This window comes from Urtica dioica, chromosome 7 (assembly GCF_054948205.1).
Source record: "Urtica dioica subsp. dioica isolate 48M chromosome 7, U.dioica_male_clone48M_v1_H2, whole genome shotgun sequence".
Taxonomy (NCBI): Eukaryota; Viridiplantae; Streptophyta; class Magnoliopsida; order Rosales; family Urticaceae; genus Urtica; species Urtica dioica.
Genome location: NC_142762.1, coordinates 40,837,908 through 40,863,290, shown reverse-complemented (window position 1 = coordinate 40,863,290; position 25,383 = coordinate 40,837,908). Strand labels below are relative to the sequence as shown.

Genomic DNA, 25,383 nt, shown 5'->3' with positions numbered 1-25,383 from the left:
TATTTATTCAACTAAAACTAATCCTCAAAAAGGGGAATAAGAAAAGAAAAATAACTCGCTACATGAGAAAAAGTGTCTTGGATTATACCTCGAGTAGACGAGATTCTTCCACCACCACCCTAAAGTGTAACGTACGCAAAATGACAGAAAAGGTATTATTATAATAGTTAACCCAGTTTTTTGTCGTTCTTGACATTCTTTGGTGGTGTAAGATAAAAACACTGATTAATATGTACGGACACGTGTAAAAGAGTAAGAAGCGAGGACACAAATGGACGAAGTTTCTCTCTAATTTTATCCCCGTTTGCCAAGAAACAAAACTATAATTGCACAAACGGAAAAGCATGGCATTGAAAGAGAAAGCTCTCTCTTTCTTCACTCACTTTGGGTTTGGTGTGACGTAAGTAGGCGAGATGTGGTACCACAATATTTAAAGTTCAAAACAACAAAGGAATAATAATTCTAAAAAAATAATGACAAGTCATGAGGATTGCTTGAGCTTTTCTTCAACGAGGTCAATGCACCGGTACATAACAAGCTCGATCGGGTTGATGGCACAGACTGTATCTACTGCGTATTGATCGCAACCGGTCTTGTTCTCGGCCATTATGCTCATCACCAGTGCTCTAAGCGGAAGAAGCCAATCCCTGTGAGCTTTTTCTAAATTCGTTTTCGACACCACTCCCGTGTAATTTGTTTTTCCTGTTTCAAATATCGTGCACATTTCATTTTCTTCTTTTCATATTGAATTTGGATGAGATTGTATGAATGTGCACACATACCTGTTGACTCGGTAATTAGCATAAACCGGTACAGGTTGAGAGCCGAAAGAACCTTGATACAACACAGGCAGACCAGTAAAAAATTAGTGTGTACTGTTCACAATAAAAAATAATTTAAAAAAATTCCAGTGAGGAATTACCAATTCGCCTTGCTCGGGAAGGATTGGAGGTCCTCCAATAGGAGGTCGAAAAACGGGCTCTATTAAATCGAGGACATCGGAGCTCCAGAACGGCGTGGGTTTGTAAGCCTTGGTTTTCTCTTTTTCAATTCCAGTTCGTCGGCACTTTTCCATGTTAAGTTCCGATCGTACAATATCTAGAAGGATTGCGATCTAGTCGAAAGCAAGCAATTAAATGAAGTACAATTCAAGCTTCGAGTCTATCTTTGAACATGAGTTTGCTTTTAAGGAGTATGATAATCTTACCATGGACGGCGAGTCACTATTTGTGATCAAGGCTTTTAGAATGTCGAACCTTTGCGATGAAGGAATGTCGGCTAGTATCTGATGCCAAAAGATAAAGAATAAATTAAATAAACTTAACCCAAAAAAAAAAAAAACACTACCGGTTTTGAAACAGACTTTACCTTCTTGAATGCATTGAAGGCATTTCTGCGTAACTCTGTATCCGATGAAAACATGATGACCGATTGAACAGCCTGATAATTTTTCATAGGAGAAATTAAAAATCAGATCGTGATGCTCAGCCAAACACGAGATATGTATATCTGTGTTTAGAGCGGAAGAAACAAAACCTTAAGGGCGGCAAAAAGACTAGGCACATAACCCGAGCAGTTTGAATCTTCATCATCGTCATCGTCGTAATTCTTAACGATATTTCCGCTGTTAATGCAAAGCACAATATCGATCGCCTGCCTTTTCAATTGACCCGGAATATTGATCAAAGAAAGCAAGTGTTTCAACGTCCCGATAGCTTCCCATCTTTTCGTCTGGTCTTTTCTGAGCTCGTCCTCGAACAAGATCAAGTTCTCTTCAGCCGCTTCTAGAGCCAAATTGTGAATGTACCCCCAAATGACTGCAATACGGAAGAGAGAATAAGAGTCACGTATAAATACGAAGTACGAACAAGACATGTTTTATTAAGGATAAGACGAAACGGAACCTGCGAGCGATGCACCATGATTGACGTACGATAAACAACTCGCGAAATCCTCTTCACTCTCTGACAAAAAATATACGGGGGTCAAATAAAAGAAGGACTAAAAATGTCTCGTGGAGGATAAGAAGCTTACCTCCAACGACAATAGTGGTCATTCTATTTACCTCATATCCAGTTATTAAACCGATATATGACAAATTGCAATAAGGAAAGAAGCTCGACAGTTCCGCAATAAAGGAATCTGAGCTCGACGCCTCGCTATTCTTGTTGAGAGAAGCGATAGACTGAACAAACACAATATGTTAGGATTATTCAGACTTAGTCACGACGACAGTTCATACAAAAAAGGAACTATAAATCAAAGTGCCGAAATGTCAACCATAATTTGCAAGACATATAGACCGAGTAGAGCACGAAGCTTTTCCTTCACATTGTCCTCTTGCTCCTGCGCGTGACACAGACCAAATTGTCACGTGTATTAGAGTTGAGGGATCAAGAGGTAAAAAAAAAAGAGCTATTGTAGAGCAGGAGTTAAATCGTATCAGATAAATTCGCAGACCATTTTCGTACAAACTTCTTTTATTGAACCGGCTATGTTGAGAGCTTCGCCAAAAAAATCTTTCAAATCCTCATCCTCGTCCTCATATTCTGACAGCAATGAAACAGCCTTGATTACGTTGAGGATAACTGGGATCGCCGATTTCACTTGCTCAAAATGTCGCCTTTTAATGGACATAAACACTGAATAATAAAAAATACAAAAAAAATCAACAATCAAGAATGCCCTAAATCCCAAAAAACCACGTTGCAGAGATCAACACAAATGACAATATAGTTCAATTACCTTTAGAGATCCCACGCATAATAGGAAGATAATAAGCAGAACCAAACTTAACAGTCACACCAGAATAAGCCATAGCCTAATTAAACCAAAAATACTAGGCATCAGCAAAGAGAAAAGAAAAGAAAAAACTCCACACACGAACAGACCTCGCAAAGAATCGAAAGCATGTCCCGAGGGTTATACGTGGACACGAACTGGTCGATCAGCTCGGCGACGATCTTCGCACACTCGTCGGAGACGCCTGCGAACCTTGAAGCCACGCTCGGGAGCTCGAACGACAACGCGTCGGAGATTTCCTGAGTTTCGGAGTTCAGATACGGCAAAGAAAGGAACGAAACCCATATCGAACACGAAAGAATATAAAAAGAGCAAAAACCTCGGTGAGCGAAGAAGAAGAGGAAGCGAAGAAGTGAGAGACTCGAGAGATGGCATCGAAGGCATTGAATTTGGCCTCTTCGTCTCCGGGATCGGAGAGAGCAGAGTCTGAGACCGAGTTGAGGAGGCTGGTCAGCTCGGCGACCGAGCTCTGGTGTGACTGGAGATACGGATTCAAAGAAGCGAATGTGGTTCGTTTCGTTTTCTGGCTATTTGAGGAACACAGAGTAGTAGAAAGAGAAAGGAAAAGAACTTACTTGGGATAGTGAGATGAGGAGTGAGCGGAGACGAGCCTGGGTTTGTTCGGAGGACATTTTCGCGAAACCTTGATGAGAAAGTAAGAGCTGTTTTTCAAGTTCTTCTCTTTTTCTGTCTCATAGTTAGTTTGAGGGGGCGACGTAGCAAAATAGCCAAAATGAAAATATGAAATTTGGATCAGGCTTATTTTTGACAATTTTTAGGGATATAGCCAAATAGTTTATGCAGCAATAATTAAGGTCTGATTTGCCCTTATTTATTAATAAATTCGTCACTTTCTCTCTCTTATTTTTTTTCAAATAATTTTTTTTGCATCAAAACTTCAAAAATTCATATCACGAACTCGAAATTGAGTGATTCCAAATCCTACGGATTCATGACGCCAAGATCTTCAAAAATAGATCCATTGTGTTTGATGAAAAATCATTTTTAATACCATGGATGTAGAAAAATCATGTTACTACCTTAAATATGGAAATAATTGAAATTTATCAAAAAAAAAAAATAAATGGAAATGTAAATATAATACATTAAACATAATTTTTCATCAAACACAACGGGTCTATTTTTGAAGATCTCGACGCCACGAATTTGTATTTACTGAAATCACTCAATTTCGAGTTCGTATGAGAAAGATACGAATTTTTGAAGTTTAGATGAAAAAAAAATTATTTGAAAAAAAATAGGAGAGAGAAAGTGACGAATTTGTTAATAAATAAGGGTAAATCAGACCTTAATTATTGTCACATAAGCCATTTGTCTATATCCCTAAAAATTGTCAAACATAGGCTAGATCCAAAATCACATGTTTAAAGTGGCCTATTTACTTACAAATCTCTAGTTTTATTACCCCTTCTCGAATGTTTTTGTTTTTATTTTGATTAATTCTCAATTCTTATACTAATTTCCTTCAAAAAAAAAAAAAAAAACTCTTATACTAATTCTTACCAATAGTATACTCTAATTTTATAGTCTATACACTAATTTCATAGTGTTTTGCTTTTGATAATCAGAAGATCAATATTATTTTATAGTGTGTGTACACTAATTATTATTATATTTTTAAATAAACACTCAATTTAGTTAGTTGGACTAAATATTAACAAATGCAAATAATGAAATTAAGACTTATAGCATGGATTTTAGTATCATAAAAACACCTATTTCACTCATCACATTACCTTAAAATTAATCTCATGATACAAATAATAATGAATAGATGGGCAAATAAAAAGCAAATTAAGTTCCCATTTTTCATAAATAAATAAGAATTATAGTTTAGATATACATGTTACATTTGAATTCAAATTGGATGGCAATGATTCTCTCTCACGTAATTAGGATTACATCGATCATAAAATTATTTGTAAGAGTTCGGACCCCAAATCTGACCTAAAAAACGAATAGTACGCAAAGAACAAATAATACACATAAATTCATAATGGTTTTCAATGCGAGAACTACGTCCGCTTTTCGTTGCAGAATCTCATTAAACCCAAATACAAGAGAAAAAATATTTATAATTCTCTTGCGCTCTACAAACAATCGACGCATCAGATATTTATAAAGAAAACGCTAAAGCTAACAGACAAGTCTAACATTTTCAAAATACCATCGATTAATAAACTTTATAATATGATTTTCGTTAAGGGTTGTGCTCCCTACGACTCCTGGAAAAAGGATTTATCACTCATTTTTCAAATCGCACATCGAACTGACCACAAGTTGATCTGTGAGTCATTGTCGAAAGCTTTTCAGCTCATCAGTTCGGAACATTATTGTTCAAAATTTGATAAGATTTATCATAACAATTTTAGCTCATTTTTTTTGTTATAAAACAAAGCGAGAACTTCATTAAAAGTCAATTAAATAGCTTTGTCAACTATTTTACTACACAAAGAGCACTCAGAAAACCAATAACATAAAGCTTAGAAATAAAAGATGAACATAAGCCACTTAATTTTCATCCCGAGAAGTAAAACATAAGCGCTTTCTTTTTATTATTGTACGTCACACGATTAATCGTGGTCTTAATTTTAAAATGATTACAATTTTCTACACTTTTAATAGACAATTCACTCGTTTAATTTGAGTATTCATTTACTCAAAAAAAAAAAAAAAATTTGAGGATTCATCATATATGATATCTAAGAAAATAAAAAATAAAAAATATAAGCCCAAGAATTTCTCAATTCATCGGATCAAACAAGAAATCTGTTTGCAAATCGAAGTATTAAGAAACAAGCCTAAATCATCTCCACCAACTTAATCAGAAAACGTGGTTCATAACTTCATATACAATAAAGCTTGTTTAGAACATACTTATAAGACTTTAAGACGGACTCCGCTGTGAGAACTCTCCCTGGTGAGTGTGACTACCTTGAGTAGAAATGACAGACAACAACAACAACAATGATTTGGAGGATTTGATCAACCAGACCAACCAGCTGGGAATGGAGGATGAAGACGATGACTGGGAGGTTCAAGCTGAATCGGCCAATTCTTTGGCCGACGAAGGCATTCTGGGGAGGCTTCTGCTGAGGAAACCAATCCGACGTCAGGTGCTGGGAGCCCTCCTAGAGGGGTTGTGGGGCCTGTCGAAAGGTTGGAGACTAAAAGTGCTACAAGCCAATGAACTAGAATTCACTTTCCAATTGTGGTGCAACAAGAAAGAGGAGTGTCAATATGTGATTTCGAGAGACCCTTGGTGTTTCGCCCAGGGAACGATTTTGGTGAAGCAATGGCCGTCGACCGGGGACTGGAGGAACGAAAACCTTGGGGAATTCACGCTCTGGGTCCGTGCGGTGGGTATGCCTCCGGTCTTGGTTACCCTGAAGAACGCGGTGAAGGTGGCCAGCTCGGTGGGGAAAGTTTCTGATCTCAACATTAACAAACCCAAAGAAGTTATCTTCAATAATTTCTTTCGGTTTAAAGCGACGATACCAGTGAATGGGAAATTAAGCCCTGGGCGATTTGTGCCTAATGATGGAAAGAAACTTTGGATTGAATTCCAATATGAACGCTTACCTCCGATTTGCTTTAACTGTGGAAGCCTCTCTCATGACAAGCGAGCCTGTCAGACTAAACCACTCATGGTGCAGAGGGAGGACGGCGCTATGGTGAAAGCTTTCGGGCCCTGGCTGAAAGCAGACAAGAGAAAACCGGGATGGTTCCTATCTCCGGCCAGAGGGGTTGTGGAGAACGAGCGCGAGATGGCGTCGGCAGGGGAGGAGTTGCTAAGGGACCACGGCGCTGAAGAACAGAGGGAGAGACCAGAGAGCCAGAAAGCGCCGACGGCGGCGGAGCCACCGTTGGACCCTGGCACAATCACCTCGACCTCGAAAAAAGAGAAAGTGCAGACTTCTAAGGGCGCTCAATTACCCAGGCAGAACACTTCTCCCGAGACCTCTAACGCCAATACCGTGAGAGAGCAAGTTTTTGTTGATAAAACCAAGACCCAATCTGCGCCTGAGGAGGGCTCGAAGACTGAGAATTTTGGGTTTTCCAAGTCGCAGAGTCCCAAGGACGAAAGGATGAAAGATGCTAGCGAACAAGACAATAAGAAACGGCCAGTTCTGGATAAACGACAGAATTCCTAAGAGGTTAGAAAGAAGGTGGAGGCTTTTAATGCTAAGGCCCATGTGGTAGAAAGCCCAACTTGTTTAAAGAAAGGCCCAACCAAGACAAATAACCCTGGTCTTCCTGCGGGGCTGAAGGCTAAGAATGGGCCCAAGTTTCATGACGATGTGGGACAGCCAAAGGCCCAGGACGGGAAGGAGACCCAATCGCTGGAGGAGTTTAGCGATCACCAGGGCTCTGGAGGTTTGAATTTCGGGGGGAATTTAGGCCACTCTGCTGGTGGAGGAAAAGAAGGAGACTATGGCAAGAAGGGACACCCAGGAGAGGACTTGGCGACCACGAACCAGGTGGAGAAACCGGAGGATTTTGATCACCTCAGGAAGCCCGCTGACCCTGTCTCGAGGTTCGAGTTTGGGTCCCAAACGATGGCTGGTGGATGAGGACAAGGAGCCGGAGATTCCTCTTCAGATTTGGGACCCCTAAGGCGTAAGGAGATGCGCGGGGATTCCCTGAACCAGAAACGATCTAGGTCCACGGCGGCGGACAAATATTCCTGGAAAAAGAGGGCTCGCCAGGGTCCGGAAAATAAGGGAAAGGCTCGTGTGGCGGGAACTGGGGAGGAGGAACCGGTGATATCTACAAACTCTGAAAGAAACGCTCCTGTGTGTTCGGCGAGGGTCTCACAGGAGGATCTGCACAACATCTCGCTCAATTCCTCGTCGGCTGCTATTTCTGTTCTGTCTAAAGCGGATTTGGTAGAAGACTCCACAATATCTGAATCGGCGCCCCAGGCTGTTGTGGGCGGCCGGGCACAATGAATTCCCTAATTTGGAATGTCCAGGGATTGGGAAATCCCGGGACTCGGAGGGCCCTTCGGTCGCACTCACTTAAGTATAAGCCTGACTTAATCTTCTTGTCGGAAACTAAACTTAAGAAGAGTGCGGCCGAACGGGTCCGTGTGTTTTTGGGCTTCGATAATTGTTTTGCGGTGGAGTGTGTGGGAAAGAGCGGTGGTCTTATTCTTCTTTGGAGGGAGCCGATTTCTTTCTCTTTGAATTCGTTTTCGCGGTTTCACATAGAGGGATGGGTGACCGATGGGGAGGGTCTACGCTCGAGGTTTTTGGGTCTTTATGGGGACCCGGTGGCGACCAATAGAAAGCACTCTTGGGAACTTGTTAGGCGTGTCTTGGCTTCATTCCAAGGGCCTTGGCTCGTTTGCGGGGATCTTAACGAGGTGGTGGAAGACAAGGAGCTTAGCCATGGTAGAAAGCGTGAGGTGTACCTTGTGGAAGCGTTCCGACACCTTTTGGAGGACTGCGACCTTGAGGACTTGGGCTTCGAAGGCCCGGAGTTTACTTGGAGGAAGAATTCGGATCCGGACAGCGTGGAAGAGAGACTGGATCGCTGCCTTGTCAACGCGGAGTGGCGAGGCTTATACCCAAAGGCTAAAGTCTTCCACCGAGAATATTGGAACTCGGATCACCGTCCTCTCATTCTCGCTCACAAAGGGAGAATTTCACAGCCTTCTCCGAATTATAAGAAACGATTTTTCTTTGAGGAGGCTTGGTGTGGTGAAGAGGATTGTGCTAGCCGGATTCGCTCGGCTTGGGACTTGGGCGAGGGCGAGGGCGTTTCAGGGCTGCTTGATTCGCTGCGAAAGGTGAGGGGTAGCCTCGGGGCGTGGGGACGTGGGCTACGGTCGGACTTGAGGGAAAATATTGAGAAACAAAAAGAATTGGTTTTTAGAGCGGGCGACTCGAGTTTTGGGGCTGATTGTGGTAACTTGGGCCGCGAGCAACGACAATTAGACGCCCTCCTCGAAAAGGAAGAGACCTATTGGCGCCAAAGAAGTCGGTTAACGTGGATGAAGTGTGGAGACAAAAACAAGACTCTTTTCCACCGGAGGGCCTCGACGAGGAAAAAGAGGAACTCGATCCGGTTCCTTGTTGACCACGAAGGTAACCGGATGAGTGACGACCAAGGAATTGAGGAGATCATCGCCGGATACTTCAGCGACTTGTTCACTTCCTCCATGCCCACGCCGGAGAGTATTGACGAGGTGGTTATGAGGGTGTCTCCGAAGGTCAACAACGACATGAACGTGGAGCTCCTCCGACCCTTTGAGGAAGACGATGTTAAGAGAGAGGTTTTCTCGATGGGGGTCATCAAAGCCCCGGGAAGTGACGGGTTCCCGGCCCTTTTCTACCAAAAGAATTGGGCGGTGGTTGGTGAGCGGGTGACGAAAGTGTGCTTGGCCATCCTCAACTACGGCGATCCGGTCGGGGAGATAAACGACACTATTATCACGTTAATCCCCAAAGTCAACAAGCCGGAAAAGGTTAGTGAGTTCCGACCCATAAGTCTCTGTAATGTGATTTACAAGATTGTTTCTCGGTGTCTTGTGTCGAGACTTAGGGTCGTGATGGAGGAAGTGATCTCGGAGAACCAAGGGGCCTTCGTTGGGTGGCGCCAAATCTTCGACAACATCATGGTTTGCTTCGAGGGTATCCATACGATGAAGAGCGGTAGATTCAAGAATGGCGGTTCGGCGGCTCTCAAGATAGACATGGCCAAAGCGTACGATCGGGTGGAATGGAAATTCATCGAGGCCATGATGTTGAGGTTGGGTTTTGACGGAGAATGGGTTGAGAAGGTCATGCGGTGTGTCACTTTGGTCAACTTTTCCTTCAACATTAATGGCTCGGTTCGGGGAAGGGTGTGTCCGGGGCGGGGCCTCCTCCAAGGGGACCCGCTTTCACCTTTCCTCTTCCTTTTCTGCGCGGAAGGCCTCTCGGGTCTGCTCAAAGAAGGGGAAGTGAGGGGGGACATCACCGGGGTCCGGTTCGGTAGAGGAGAGTTTCGGGTTTCGCATCTTCTTTTCGCCGACGATAGCCTCATCTTCTTCCGTGCGAGCGTGGAGGAAAGCGAGGCTATTAGAGGCTGTATCCGATATTAGTTTTGGTAAGGACGTGGCGGACGAGACCAAGCTTGACATCGCCTCGAACCTCGGCGTGTCAATCACGGAATGCCATATTCGCTACCTTGGTCTTCCCACGCTCACCGGGAAGAAGAGAGTTGAAGTCTTTGCGTTTATCCGAGAGAAAGTGTGGGCCAAACTTCAAGCATGGAGAGGGATTTGGTTCTCACAAGCGGGGAGAGAGGTTCTTATAAAGGCGGTGCTTCAAGCGATTCCGAGCTATGCGGCGAGTTGTTTCCGAATACCCAAAACCCTTGTCTCCGCCATTCACAAAGCGGTGGCAAAATTTTGGTGGGGTAGTAACGGAAAAGAGCGGAAAATTCATTGGTGCAAGTGGGAGGAGCTCACTAGGCACAAGAGTGAAGGTGGCCTTGGTTTCCGCGATTTGGAGAAATTCAATCAAGCCCTTGTTGCTAAGAGTGTGTGGCGGCTTATTCGCCGGCGGGGCAGCCTCATCGAGAGAGTTCTTCGCGAAAGTTACTACCCGGATGGCAACCTTCTCGCAGCCTTGTGCCCCTCTTATGGTTCCAACCTTTGGAGAGGCCTTGTGTGGGGAAAGGAAGTGATCCTTGAAGGAGCGAGATGGAGAGTGGGGGATGGGGAATCGGTGCTCGTGGCGAAAGATAAGTGGATTCCCCGATCCCATAACTTCTCGCTCTTAGACCCCCCCTTCATACCCGATGATATGCGCGTGGCGGAGCTCAAAAACAACGACGGGAAGTGGAATGAAGCCTTGGTCCGAGATATGTTCGAGAGAGAAGACGCGGAGGCGATTCTCGCTATTCCGGAAAGTAGAGAGGGATTGGCCGACACCCTTCGTTGGCACTTTACCGACAACGGCGAGTATTCGGTGAAGAGTGGCTATTGGCGAGCTTGTAGTACTTCGAGGAGATCAGAGCCGTCTAATCCCTCGTCGTCGGCTACTTGGTGGAATAGACTTTGGAAGCTTTCGGTTCCACCAAAGGCCAAGCTTTTCATTTGGAGAGTTTGTAAAGGTTGGATATCGGTAATGTCTCTCCTCCACCGACGTCACATGACCGACAACGCCCGGTGCCCGGTTTGTCATGGTGAGATTGAAACGATCCACCACGCCTTGTGGGGTTGTAGATGGGTGAGGAAAGTGTGGTCTCTCACCAAGTTCGAAGACGCCCTTAAAGCCTACCATGGAGACGACGTGGTGGGATTTTTCATTAAACTTGCGGATGACATGGAGGTTAGTAACTTTGAATTCCTTATTGTTTTGTTGTGGGAGATATGGAACCATAGGAACAATGTTCTCTCCGGCACCGCGAAGTGGTCCCCCGAGGGGCTCGTAGAGTGGACCGGCGAATTCCTTGAAGCCTATAGAGACGCAAACAAACCGACGCAAAGAGAGGGCAGCAAAGGGCCGACTTCGTCTTGGCCCCCTCCGAACCCCGGTGTGTGGGCCATAAGCGTGGACGCGGCGATTGACATGAAGGAAGGACGCTTTGGGGTCGGGAGTGTTATCCGCGACCACCGGGGGATAGTCTTGGCTTCGGAAATCGCGGCTAAACCTCTTATCATCTCGCCGGAACTCGCGGAAGCAAAGGCCATCCTTAAGGGGCTGGATCTTGCAAAGGAATTGAGACTTGAAAGAGTGGTTGTGCAATCCGATTGCCTCCGGGTGATTAATACGCTCAAGGTTAAAGACAGCCCCCTACGGAGCTTGGCACTATTGTGGAAGACATTAAGGTTAGCTTATCTACTTTCTTGAACGCTAATTGTACTTTTATTTCCCGATCTTGTAACGTGGCTGCTCATAGCTTGGCTAAATATGCTCTTTTTGTTAATGCGGAGGCTCGTTGGTCGGGGTTTGTCCCGTCATGTGCCGTCCGAGGTGTCCTTAATGATATAGCCTTTTTTCCTCCGCCATACGTGTGTTTATGTTAATCCTTCGTGGTACCGTCCACGTTCCTTCAAAAAAAAAAAAAAGAATTTCTCAATTCATCGCTTCTTCAGTTACTCGTGCAACCAAACAAACTCCCATTCCATCTCCGTCACGAAACTCCGATCGCCATGGAAGCCCTGTCATGAACCAGACCCGAAAAAACCCCTAGATCGTACGGACTATCCACAACAATAACAACATCAAGGGATCTTCGAGATGGAACCGGACGCGAGCATCGATACTAGCAGCATGATCCGCGTGGCGGTGCTTCCGATCGGCGACGTTCCCGCGGCGGCGATGCGCGAGTATTGGTCCATGCTCGGCCGCCATGCCTCTGTGCCTCTCTCGGCGACGAGCTCCTTCTACGCCGAGCACCAGAAATCGCCGTTCGCTCACCAGCCATGGGACTCAGGCTGTCTCCGATTCCGATTCGTCCTCGGCGGAGCTCCGCCGTCTCCATGGGAAGACTTTCAGTCGAACCGGAAGATCCTTGCCGTCGTCGGACTCTGTCACTGCCCTTCCTCTCCCGATCTCGCTGCCGTCGCTGATCGCTTCGCCTCCGATTGCAAGCCCTACTCTTCCTCCGTCGTCCGGCGATGCTTCGCTTTCTCTCCCAATGATGATCAGGTCTGCTTTGTGGTTGTTCGATCCAGAGAATGTTTGTCTTTTCTCTTAGCGAAATGCTCAATCTCAAGGCTGTTCTTGCTCTTAGTTGTGTGTGACCCGAGATTGATTATTGATGAAATAATTAGTTTCAAACAACGTACAATTAGAAAATTTAGTGTCTGATTTCGTCGTCTGTGTATTTGTTCTTAGGATCTGACTTCGCTGTGTGTGATTTTGAGAATCGTTTGAGTTTTGAATAGTATCTGAAATTTATTGTTAATGAAATTGTTAGGTTCAAACAACGAACTTTTAGAGAATTCAGTACCAATTTCGTAATTTATGTTCTTGTTCTTAGGATCGTTAGATTTCTGTTCCTCTGATTTCAAGATTCGTTTAAGTTTCAAACAGTATCTAAAAATCAAGTTTGCAGTGTCTTAGTAATGTATATCACTACTTAAATGGACTGTGTATCTAGTGACTAGCGTCTCAGGTTGAATCACGAGACCTTTCATAAGAGAATGGTAATAATAAGTAGATAAGGAAGTGGTTAATACAGAATATTTAAGTTAAGATACCATAAAAGAAAGAGAGATTTCTAGTGTGAGAGCAAGGGGCTCTTGAATGTCCTGATATCTACTCTTGTAATTCTATCTTTGATATTTCCATTAATTTAAATATACTAGTTCATATCACTTTTTCTTTTGTTGGTTGTGATTTGGGATTGACGTTTTGGCTTTGAAATTTTGGATATTTAGTTGGAAGATTGGGGGAAGAAAGAAGGTAACTTGATGTTGTTCCCACCGGCAGACCGTGTGGCTCAGGAGTTGCACTTGCAGACGATGATGCAGGACATTGCCGCGTCGTTGCTGATGGAGTTCGAGAAGTGGGTTCTCAAGGCCGAGTCTACCGGGACCATTCTCAAGACCCCGTTGGATTCGCAATCCAGTCTCAGCTCAGAGGAGGTTTATGTCTAGGTGTCCTATAGAATTTTTTTTCAACAAATCATTTGATTTTCATACTAATGTCATCGTAGAAAGTCTTATAAAGTTGGATTGTTGTGAGTAATTTTTCTTAGAGGCTAATTGATATTGCAAAATGGCAGGTTATCAAGGCCAAGAAAAGAAGGCTTGGGCGTGCACAAAAAACGATAGGAGATTATTGTCTGCTGGCAGGGTCGCCAGCTGATGCCATTGCGCATTACTCTACTGCTATGGAATTTTCAAGGTTAACCGGGGATTTTTTTTGGTTAGCTGGGGCTGTGGAGGGCAGCGTTTGTGCTTTACTGGTAACTTTTTCCTTAGTGTGCTTTTTTTGGAATGATATAATTTTAATCTGTATGCTTTTACGACAAGAAAATTGTATATTTGTTGAAGTCTTCCAGTAAACTAAATGGTTACTGCATATAATGCCTCTGATAACATACTTCTCACTAAAAGTATGCTTTTAGATTGATAGAATGGGTCAGCGAGATCCGGCTTTAGAAGATGAGGTGAGATACCGATACCATAATGTCATCGTCCACTACAGGAAATCATTTATACAAGAAAACGCACAAAGGTAAGCTAGTCACTGACACATTTTTTTGGGTGTCATTTTGTATCGTAGATGATTTATAGTGGTTCATTCTGATATTCGAAGAGCTATTGACAGTTGACTCATCGTTTTATTTTTTCAGAGTTTCACCCATTACCTTTGAACTCGAGGCAACATTAAAATTAGCAAGGTTTCTCTGCAGGTAAGTTGATCAATATTGCATATTAAGACTATCTTTTTCCTTATAGAGAACCTAGACCTTGGGGATCCTCGTTAGCAGACTTCAATAGTACTTAACATGTAGATTTTATTAGTAATCATTCAAATCTCTGTTTCTTCTCTTGATTGTTCTAGTAGTTGGAACTTTTAAAATTTGTTTAATTTTGTGGACCCTGCCCTGCTTATCTTTCTAATATTCATTTGTATGCAATGATATGGGTTAAAAGAGACGAGTATCTGTCAGATGAAAAAATGCTGATTAGCATAATGTGTTGTTTTTTTTCAATATCATTCTTAATTTGGGTGTTTTTTTTTTGTTCTGCAGAAGAGAGCTGGCTAGAGAAGTCGTTGAACTTTTGACATCTGCTGCAGATGGTGCTAAATCTTTAATTGATGCGAGCGATAGGCTGATTTTATATGTTGAAATTGCTCGTCTATATGGAACACTGGGTTATGAGCGCAAGGCTGCCTTTTTTTCAAGGCAGGTGGCTCAGTTATATCTTCAACAAGAGAATAGGTTGGCTGCTATTAGTGCAATGCAGGTTTTGGCATTGACTACTAAAGCATACCGTGTTCAAAGTACAGCATCGGTTTCTAAATCCTCCACTCCAAAAGTGAGTATAATACCTTTAGGTCTGAAGTGGTTTCTTTTTAGATCACGATTTTTGAAATAAGCATAATCGTTTTGTACTTAATCAAGTAGACGTGTACGATGATTTCTGATGGATTTTCTCATATTTCTGCCACATTACTTTAGATATATATTAATAGGGAAAGTAACAAACATATCCCCTGAGCTTGGTCAAAATTAACTTTTCTCTTAGTGTTTCAAAATATTAAATATTTAACCCCAAGTTTATCAAGCTGATTCAAATGTATCCCCTTAACCAGTATTTCATAGTTTTTTTTAGCATAAACTAATTCATCTACAGTATTTGGAAAAGATTTAGTGATCTTGGTGGGATCTCACAAAATTGACAAAAGTTAGTGTTAAAAATTACCAAAAACTAAAAATAAAAAAATTCAGGGGATATATTATTATCAAGTTTATAACTCAAGGTTATTTACTTAATTTAAAAATGGAGAGCGCGAGGACAAAATGTTAATTTTGACCAAATTAAGGGGATATGATTGTTATTCCGTTGTTAAAAAATTAAGTACTTCAATTTCTAGACAGGTTATTTCTTTCTTTCATCTTACTTGAAAACATTACAGAAGGAAACTGGGTTAGGTCATGGTGATAGCATGAAAACACAGCATCAGTCGATAGTCTCTCTTTTCGAATCACAATGGAGTACACTTCAGATGGTTGTATTGAGGGAGATTCTGTTGTCTTCTGTCCGCGCTGGAGATCCTCTCGCTGCCTGGAGCGCAGCTTCTCGACTACTTAGATCGTACTATCCTTTAATTGCTCCTGCAGCCCAAAATGGTCTTGCAAACGCCCTTTCAAATTCAGCTGAGAGGCTTCCATCGGGAACTCGCTGTGCTGATCCCGCCTTACCTTTTATCAGGTCAGTCGCTGCTTATTTAACCCTCATATATACTTCAGCGTGACTTGAATCCATCTCCTCGTTTGAGGGATCCTGATTGTTGACTAGCTTAATTTTAGTCGTCTTGTTTCAGTGCTCTGTTAATGGTAGTCACTAGTCTGGCCGGTAGATCACTTGGAATTTTAGTATTCTCGCATCGTTTGCTTTGGGCTAATTGACTCACTTTGCGGGATTGCTTTCAGATTCCATTCCGTTCCACTCCACCCCTCGCAAATGGAAATCGTTAAGCGGAGCACGGAAAGGGAAGATTGGTGGGCAGGCTCTGCACCTTCCGGGCCTTTTATATATACACCATTCACCAAAGGGGATACGAAGGACACCGGCAAGCAAGAGCTGACTTGGGTTGTCGGAGAACCAGTTCAGGTTTTGGTTGAGCTGGCAAACCCGTGTGGCTTCGACTTGAGCGTTGATAGCATCTATCTTTCCGTGCATTCGGGTAATTTTGACCCTTTCCCCGTAACTGTAAATCTTCCCCCCAACACGTCTAAGGTAATCACTTTGTCGGGAATTCCAACTTCGCCGGGGCCGGTGACTATTCCTGGGTGCACCGTCCACTGTTTTGGTGTTATAACAGAACACCTGTTCAAGGATGTTGACAATCTTCTCTTCGGAGCAACACAAGGTCTGGTTCTCTCTGATCCTTTCAGATGCTGTGGGTCTGGAAGGTTGAAGAACGCCTCTGTTCCTAATATTTCCGCGGTATCACCATTACCATTGCTCGTGTCGCGCATTGTTGGCGGTGATGCAGCAATAATACTTCACGAAGGTGAAATTCGTGATGTTTGGATAAGTCTGGCCAATGCGGGCACGGTTTCAGTCGACCAAGCACATATCTCTCTGTCGGGAAAAAACCAAGACGCCGTGATCTCCTTGCAGAGTCAGGCCTTGAAATCTGCTCTTCCTCTTAAACCCGGTGCAGAAGTGACAATACCCGTGACCTTAAAGGCTTGGAGACTTGCTTTGGCAGACGCTGATATTGCTGGTGGGAAGAGTTCCTCCTCCGGGAGTGGTGTGAGGCATTCCAAGGATGGAAACAGCCCTGCCTTGTTGATCCATTATTCAGGTTCTAGTGATAATGTGCTTTTTTTTTATCCGTATACATTGTTCGGAAAGTAATTTCTGTGTGTGCTAAAAGGAATCCGTTCTTCCTTTTCAGGGCCTCGAGCAAATTCCAAAGACCCTCAAGCAACTGAAACTGTTGTTATCCCACCTGGCAGGCGTTTGGTTGTACCGTTGCAGATTTGTGTTTTGCAGGGTTTGTCTTTCGTAAAAGCCCGATTGCTGTCAATGGAGATTCCCGCTCAAGTGGGTGGATGTCTTCCCAAACTGGTTCATGCCGATAATGGCTGTTCGGAACCGCCTATGAAGAACTCCAACAGTAAGATGGAACAGTTGGTGAAGATCGATCCTTTCAGAGGAAGTTGGGGGCTCAGGTTTCTCGAACTAGAGTTATATAATCCGACGGATGTTGTTTTCGACATCAACGTTTCTATCAATCTAGAAAACTCTGGGAACGAGGATGACCAAGATGCTTCCGAGTACGGCTACCCTAAAACAAGAATCGACAGGGATTGCTGTGCAAGGGTACTGATGCCACTAGAACATTTCAAATTACCCGTTCTCGACGCTTCCTTTTTCATCAAGGACGATCAGGCTGACGGGGCGACGACAGGTGGCAGAAATTTGAGCTTTTCGGAGAAGTCCACCAAAGCCGAACTAAATGCCTCTATCAAAAATCTCGTGTCCCGAATAAAAGTGCATTGGCAATCGGGGCGGAACAGCTCCGGAGAGCTGAATATCAAGGACGCCATACAAGCCGCTCTCCAGACCTCTGCTATGGATGTGCTTCTACCGGACCCATTGACATTTGGGTTCAGGCTGCTCCGAAGCGGGCCCGATTCAAAGGCTCCGGTCTTGGCCCACGAAACGAGTCCTATGGAAGTAGTGGTTCGCAACAACTCCAAGGACGCGATCAAGATGACCCTCGGAATCACTTGCAGAGACGTCGCCGGAGAGAACTGCATCGAAGGTGCCAAACCTACTGTCTTATTGGCAGGTGAGTTTTACCATCTTCACGATTCAAAAATTAAAGTTCAAAAATGTTTTAAAAGCGTAAATAGCTCTTGAACTATAATTTTGTCTAGGTTGGTTAGGCATTGAATTTCAGATTTAAAAAAAAAAAAAAAAAAAAAAAAAAAGAGAAAGATTGCTTGAAGAAACCGCTTTGCTCCAAAAATAGTTCATACACCAAAAATATCACTGGCAACAATAAATTTAGATACTATTTGAGATAACAAGTGTAAATAAAATAAAATAACAGGAGTGTTGAGCGGGATCACGATAGAAGTGCCTCCGCTGGAAGAAGCGAAACACAGTTTCTCGCTGTATTTCCTGGTCCCGGGAGAGTACACACTGGTCGCGGCTGCGATGATCGACGATGCCAATGACATCTTGAGGGCTCGGGCCAGAACGGATTCGCCCGATGAGCCCATTTTGTGTCGCGGGCCTCCGTATCATGTTCGTGTCGTTGGAACTGCTTGATCCCTTTTTTTATAATTTATTTTTTTCTTTTTCGAGATTAGATAACATGGGATTTTGTCAATTGGCCAATCCTTTTATTAGGCAGCAGCCAGAGTTGTGTACGCATTTCCATTCTTTAATCGATTATGGGGAAAGAGAAAAAAAAAAAAAAAAAAAAAATGAGGGGGACTTTTCCGAGCATATGTGATTAGCGCCTAATCGATTGTAATACTTGTATTTGTTGGGTTTCTTACTGTGTTGTATACGGTATTTATTCATGTTTCTATGGTTTTTATTTTATACGTTTTTACTGCCCTTTTTTCAGAGTACTTAATGATGACTATAAATCAGAACAGTTTAGCAAAAATAGATTTCTTAATGCTGATTTATTTTACAATTTAATTGAGTAATTAAGTTACTAAAATGTAGAGATTTGTTAAATAGCTAATTTTTTTGTAAAGTCATTCTGGAGATATGGCGTTGTTTAGACGTTTTTAACATTTTATTTATGCACACGGAATTTGATGGACATTTACAATTATTAATGTTTTTTTAGCTTTATTAATTTAATCTTGTAGTTATTACTTAAAATTATCAAAAGTTGATTATATGATAAAATTTACATATCCATATAGAGAGAGCCCTTTATTTTATAGTGTGATTGAAGATTTGGTTATTCAATGGGTTATTATTACTTATTAACAAGGGAAGTTTTGGTAACCTTATCGTAATAGTTTTTGTAGGAAGACGTCGAGTTTCAATATGAAAGACCGCATATAATGAATGAATGAGTCTTATATCTGATTAAAGGCTAGCATTTTTTTTTTTTTTTTGCTATTTGCTCCAAAAGGCTATCGCATTTTTATTTGTTCCAAAAGGCTAGCAAGCCATTTATATTAGTAGTTCTTGAGGATGTGGAAATTACCTGCCTATTTTAAAAACCTTTTCAGATAACACCTCACAAGTTCTCATTCTTATTCTTATTATGAGAAGGAATGACTCGTTTTATTTTGAAAATACCTTATTTTTATTAAAAGAAAAAAATCTTGTTTAAAATTTTATCAGACTTGTCTTTTTTTTATATTATTTTTTTACATCTTCACTTCAATTTTTATGATTTCTTCACAGTTTCATTAAAAATATTGGTAAAATCATCTGAAAATAAAATAAAATGTTTGAAAATTTGAGGTATCAAAGGAATAACCATCTTTAAACTAGGTGTCTGTGAAATTTCCCTGGTTTTAAGAGGACGCGTGCAAAATTTCAAATTAAAGGGACCTGAGTAGCCCATATTAAGGAGCAACGATAATGGAATGTGGAACTTAGAAGCAAAATAATCTTGGGCTTGTCCCCTGTACTATGTCCTGTTTGTACAAGTTTTTTTTTTTTTTTTTTTGGGTCCCATAACAATGTAGTATAAATCGAAAAAAAAAAGGAGAAAAGAGAACAAGAGGCAATGTAACATTATAATTGACGAAGAAAATTGTTTGTATGGCCTATTATATCATATACTAGTTTATCCCCCCAAAAAATAGTTTTTTTTTTTTTTTTTTTTTTTTTTTTTTTTTTGTGGAGGGATAGAGAAATTGGACATTCAATTAGGCTGAGAATACAACTTGGTGGTCTATAGTTAGCATGTACTTGGACAGTGGATAAGCTTAAATTACATGATAGAACGTTAAAGGTGTAGACTTTTCTCTTCTTCCAAGCCATCATTTCAATCTCAAACCTTTTGATTCTTCCTCTTTCTCTTAGACGTTTGTGGCAAATCATATGCAAAATAGAAACAGAAAAAAAAATATCTGATGTTTTTTTTTGGACCTTTTTGTAACATTGCGTACGGGAGAATTCTGGCGTGTTTAATAAATTGGACTGATATAGCAATTCTATTTTGTCATTAACTAAGGTCCAATAAGAAAATAGAAAATTAATTGTATAAAATTAAAAATAAAAGTCGGTTATTCTTGAGTGTCAACAATTTGCCTCCATTCATTTGGTTGGATGGAATTGCGTGTGTTATATGTCTTTTTATCATTCTTAATGTCCAAAACATGCATTGTTGAATCGGACGTGTGTGTGTTATACTTATATACATGTTAATTATAATTAATTTTCTTGGGGTACTGATTAAGCATATAAAAACTAAAGAAAGTGAAAACCTTTATTCCAATTCTTCATGCACATTATTACTTTAAAACTTTTAATGTCCAGATTCATTTGCACTAATAACACCATATATTCTCTTTGTAATAGTATGCATTCTGTTTTACTATCACAAAACAACATTTCCAACAAAATTATTTAGGGCGACGCGTAAAGTTAGGAGTCAGTTGTTTTCTTTACCTTATAAACCCTCTAATTACTAATAAAATATGGCAAAAAAAAGGTACTATGAATTTGATGGTCGTTTTTTGAGAACTATGAATCCGGACATGTGTAAAAAGGGAACTATGAAGCTGATGTTTCATATTAATAAAATAAGTGGAAATGGTTTTCTTAAGCACTCATATATATAGCAATCGACAAAAGATACTTGGATCTTTAGAGGAATCAAATGATCATTGTTGTGGAGTCAAAAGAGAACTTACATATTCTCTTATACACAGTTAAGTCTAAAGTGAAAACTTTACCCCAATAAGAAGTCTATATAGTAACACACAGTCTAAACTCATTGAAACTGGTCCTCCTTTATATTTTTTTTCCTTTCCCATTCTTACTTATAATGACACTATTCTTTTACTCGTCTCAAAGTCAAAATGTGTGCATGATTTTCCTTGTAAAGATCGATCCCACATTAGTGCTATTATATTCTATTCATTGAATTGATAATAAATTATTCACACACAATATTTATTTGATCAAAGAATTTACATATTCCACCTGTATTTAAAAAAAAAAAAAAAAAAAAAGTTCCTTTCAGTGTTCCCTTCTCGCTTCCCACGTGCATACTATCAATTTCGTGGGAATGGAAAATATTCCTCAAATTAACTAGATGAAAGCTAGGGCTTTGTATTATTTTTTCTCACAAAAAGTTACTTTCATTTCCTTTTCTCGGATTAAAAAGCACATACTTGGACAACGAAATTATTTAGCGACCGGTGATGAAATGAAACTAATAGATGTATGTATATACAAAATAAAAATAAATGGTGTCAGCGAAGTAAGTGTGACATGGCACAAGAAAGGGCATACAAAACACAACAACATCACCAAAATTATATGCCTCACTCCGTGACATGTCGTTTTTGGGGTAGTCCTTTTCCTTCATCCATCAAATCACCCCCTAAAAAAATTATATAATAATAACATAAAACAATTACCCAGTGGGACAGTTTTATGGTCGTTTTTCCATTTGATAGTCCATCAAAATCTAGTACTGCTCAGGCCAGTTTGTTACAGTTTTTAATTAATTTGCCATATACAAAACTGTACTCATGAAATCAGACTGTCAGAGGATATATAGTTTCTATTTAGTTCTTGTGTTAATGGGATATTCATCACTGTTTATAAGCCACGGAAAAAAAAAATCCTTAACCCTTCCTCTTTCAATCACTAAATTACAAAAGTGACCATGACTATTAAAACTTCTTTCCTTAGAATATGCCGTCTTTATAACCATACCAATCCAGCCAAATTAATTCCCACAATATGTAATTGTTGTGATAAATTCAAGTTGGTGAATAATATCACTAGATTTTTTTTTTTTTTTTTTTTTTTTTGTGGGCTTTCTTATCTTGATATCTTCCAAGTTCTTGTGGTGGGGTTGGATGAGAGTGGAGAATTGAAAAGTGGGATTGTGGTCCTTGCTTGAATTGCTGGAAGTGTTTTTGTGGTCCATCAATACAACCAAAAATTGAAGAGAGAGCTTAAACATGAGGCTAAGATGAGGGCAAGGGAATATGAATTAGAAAAGTTGTGTAGGGGACAAAATTTATAAAGTCATTCAAGTTTTAAATATCACAGCAACCTAATCCTTGCAAACAGCTCCCACTAATTGACAAAAAAAAAAAAAAACCATATTTACATGCATATGTATGAAATTATCTGATATACATCTTGTCATTTTGATGATATTAAAGCTCGGTTTCTTGACCCATGGGACACTCGCAATAATAAGTCTACATTCTCTCTCTCTCTCTCTCTCTCTCTCTCATATTTTCCCCCTTGTACGATTAGTGTCGGCCAAACATTTAAGCACGATTTAGGTTGAATTTTATACCATAACAATACGCCAAAATAAAGGCAAGACAAAATAAATGTAAAATTTATTTTATTTGTAAGGGAGTCCAACGACTTTTTTGTTATACAAAGTTCTTTAGGTTGAAAAACATAGTAACATAAAAAAAAAAAAAAAAAAAAAAAAAAAAAAAAAAAAAATTGGCCTTGCATTAAAAGGGAGAGAAAACCCATGAGTTCTAGCCTAATTTACATTTTACATTGTTAAAATTTGAGATTTAAATCCGATCCTACAAAAAAATAAAAAATTATAAACGAAGACCAAATATACGCATACAAATTTACATTACCCTCAATTCGAGATCTACATCTACTTTACAGCTAAAAGTTCAATTATAACAAAATATGGAGTTTTGTGCCAATTAGCGTGAATTCTCTACATAAATTTTTTTTCATCGCCGACGGTAAATTAGACTCCATAACTAATCTCGACTTGAATTTAAATTAGGTTTGCTAAGTCTATATTATATTGATATTTTTTAAGCTAACCTCGCTGAAAGCTTAGTGGGGATTTTTTTTTTTAACAAAATTAAATAGCACAAACTGTTAGAAAACACAATCATGGAAGCGACAAAGTGCCTAGAAAAGCATACACACAAAATATGAGTGTTGAATAAGAGAGTCAATAAGAACACAGACCTCTTAACGATATGGATAACAATCCCATCGCTTGTGGGGTAGTAATAATAGTGTAGAAAATAGTGAGCCCATTGTCACGCCAATTGCGATTCCTCATCACTACCATTCACATCTGACCATGTACTAGCTAGCCATGCAATCTCAGCCGTACGTTACTATTGGCGTGTCAAAAGTTTGTGATTGGTACGTAGTAAGTAATAATACTACTAAATCTCTTCCTCTATAAAAGGCGCGGGAAAATAATAATAATAAAAAATTTAAAAAAAAAATCAAAGCCAAGCGTTTCACGGCTCCATTATTTTGGCCCCATGACATGAAGTAACGTGAAAGGTTCCGAGAGAATCAAAGGGATAAATATAAATCAAACACTTGTAAGAATTAGGAATACCCTATGATCAACATTGAAGAAAGGAAAGGAATATATATATGTATGGTATGTATATAGTTTCGTCAGTGTAAATAGAAGAAGAAATAATATATCTATCGTATTCATAGATTTGGTCAAACTAAGAAAAAAAAGAATATGTCAAATAATGTAAGAGTGGATGAGATGAGATGAGAATCATGTAGAAGAGAAGAGAAAGTGTTTTTTTTTTTTTTTTGAAAATATAAGAGAAAGTGTTGTTGAGCAACATCAAGGAGGTCCCTTTTTATTTCCTTAAACCCTTTTTCAAGTCTCTTCCAAAAACAACGCTACCCCACTTTTTCATCATATTCATACCCCATAACTACTACCAAGGGTGTGTGTGTGTGTATATATATATATATATATATATATATATATATATATAATCAATAATGTATAATTGTATACACATACATATGTAATGTGTACAGGTGTGTGCTTTTAAAATAGTATACACACGTAATTATTTTTTATTCATTTTTTTTTTGTGCTGATAATGATAACTACTAGATGAGGTTAGGGTGTATGAGAAGCCCTACAAAAATGGGTTTGTCCTCACTCACTTGGGAATAAAGAAGAGAAGCTAATTAGAAATCTACCCGTAACTACAAAATTATTATGAATCTGTATATAGCTGAAACCGACCAACTTTTTATCCCTTCTTTTTCTTTTTTGGCTAAGACATGACGTACGGTTCACTTAATTGGCCACACTAAAGTTTGTCCTCATATATTTGTGCCAAATATGAAGATTAATATATATCATATCATTAGTAGCACACAAAATTCGAATTTTTTTCCAAAAGTGTTGATATTTTTTTGTATACAAAATATGACTATTGGACCAAAATACATTTGAAAATTATAGTTGAGAAGACTATGATGCTAGGGTTTGTCGGACCGTCGACAGGGTAAGAGTGCTTAAAAATTTGTGTATATGGCTACCAGGGGATATAATAAATTTTTTTAGTTATTAAGAGTGTTACACATAAAATTAGCAAGGTCAAGAACGTGCTCGGACCCTTATACTCGGACCCTTGTGCTCGGACCCATGTGGTCAGACCCTCGTCGGAAGACTAAGAAAATGTGGTCATATCATTATTTAAAACCACCTGAGAACGCGTACTCGATGGTTACTCTAATAAAAATAACTACCAAGCGGTTATGCATGATAACCACCCACTCACAAGGATAATGGGGAAGTTACAAAATAACTTCTAGATCATGGGTTTGAACTCTCCATTATCTCTAAACTCAACTCTATAAAAGGGAAGCAAATCAACAAAGAAAAGAAGAGGGAGGAGTATACGCCGGAAATCTCACCTATCCAAAAGCACCCTCATCCACATTCTTGAACTACGTCATGACCTGATCCCGCAAACGCGGGTGCGTAGGCAGCTCATCAAGAGCACGGTCACCCCTGCTCTCTTGTACTAGATTCGTCTGTATATAGAGAAAATCCTACCTGGAACCTATGTGTGGTCGGGGCTCCCTACTCGGACCCTAGTGCTCCTCGCAGGACAATTGTTGTACCATTTTTGTATGTCAACATTTTGGCGCTAGAAGGAGGGGGTAGCATTGAGATTAAAGGCAAGTACTTTTTGAACATCGTAGACCGTGTCTAGATCAACATCTCTCCGTGAAAAATCATCTAGAACAATTAAACATTGTCTCTCCGTCGAAAACGACAAAAAAATGGTCTCTAGCACGTCTAGATGCTTGGATGACTAGAAAAAACAAAAAATGCCTAACACGCACCGAAAGGCTGGAAGGCTTTAATATAGCATAATTTAAGGGCATCTAGCACATTAAAATAGCTAGATGGCTATAAC

At 40.3% G+C, this 25,383-nt stretch overlaps 2 protein-coding genes across 2 annotated transcripts; one reads left to right on the top strand and one right to left on the bottom strand.

Annotated features, from left to right (window-relative positions):
* Window positions 1–166: 166 nt before the first annotated feature.
* On the bottom strand, window positions 167–3,502 carry ALF4 (aberrant root formation protein). The gene is made up of 14 exons (XM_089618550.1): window positions 3,378–3,502; window positions 3,122–3,280; window positions 2,892–3,041; window positions 2,746–2,821; window positions 2,461–2,642; window positions 2,281–2,346; window positions 2,035–2,185; window positions 1,905–1,964; window positions 1,537–1,817; window positions 1,369–1,440; window positions 1,208–1,285; window positions 923–1,114; window positions 783–834; window positions 167–702 (listed from the first exon to the last, which is right to left on the bottom strand). The coding sequence occupies exons 1-14, from the start codon at window positions 3,432–3,434 to the stop codon at window positions 482–484; spliced, it is 1,797 nt and encodes a 598-aa protein (XP_089474676.1). The 5' UTR covers window positions 3,435–3,502; the 3' UTR covers window positions 167–481.
* An 8,389-nt stretch (window positions 3,503–11,891) lies between these two features.
* Window positions 11,892–18,587, top strand: TRS120 (transport protein TRS120). The gene is made up of 10 exons (XM_089619355.1): window positions 11,892–12,470; window positions 13,205–13,411; window positions 13,552–13,734; window positions 13,897–14,006; window positions 14,125–14,184; window positions 14,527–14,815; window positions 15,417–15,712; window positions 15,934–16,814; window positions 16,908–17,807; window positions 18,072–18,587. Exons 1-10 carry the CDS (start codon window positions 12,060–12,062, stop codon window positions 18,290–18,292), a joined length of 3,558 nt encoding a protein of 1,185 aa, XP_089475481.1. The 5' UTR covers window positions 11,892–12,059; the 3' UTR covers window positions 18,293–18,587.
* The last annotated feature ends 6,796 nt before the right edge of the window (window positions 18,588–25,383 follow it).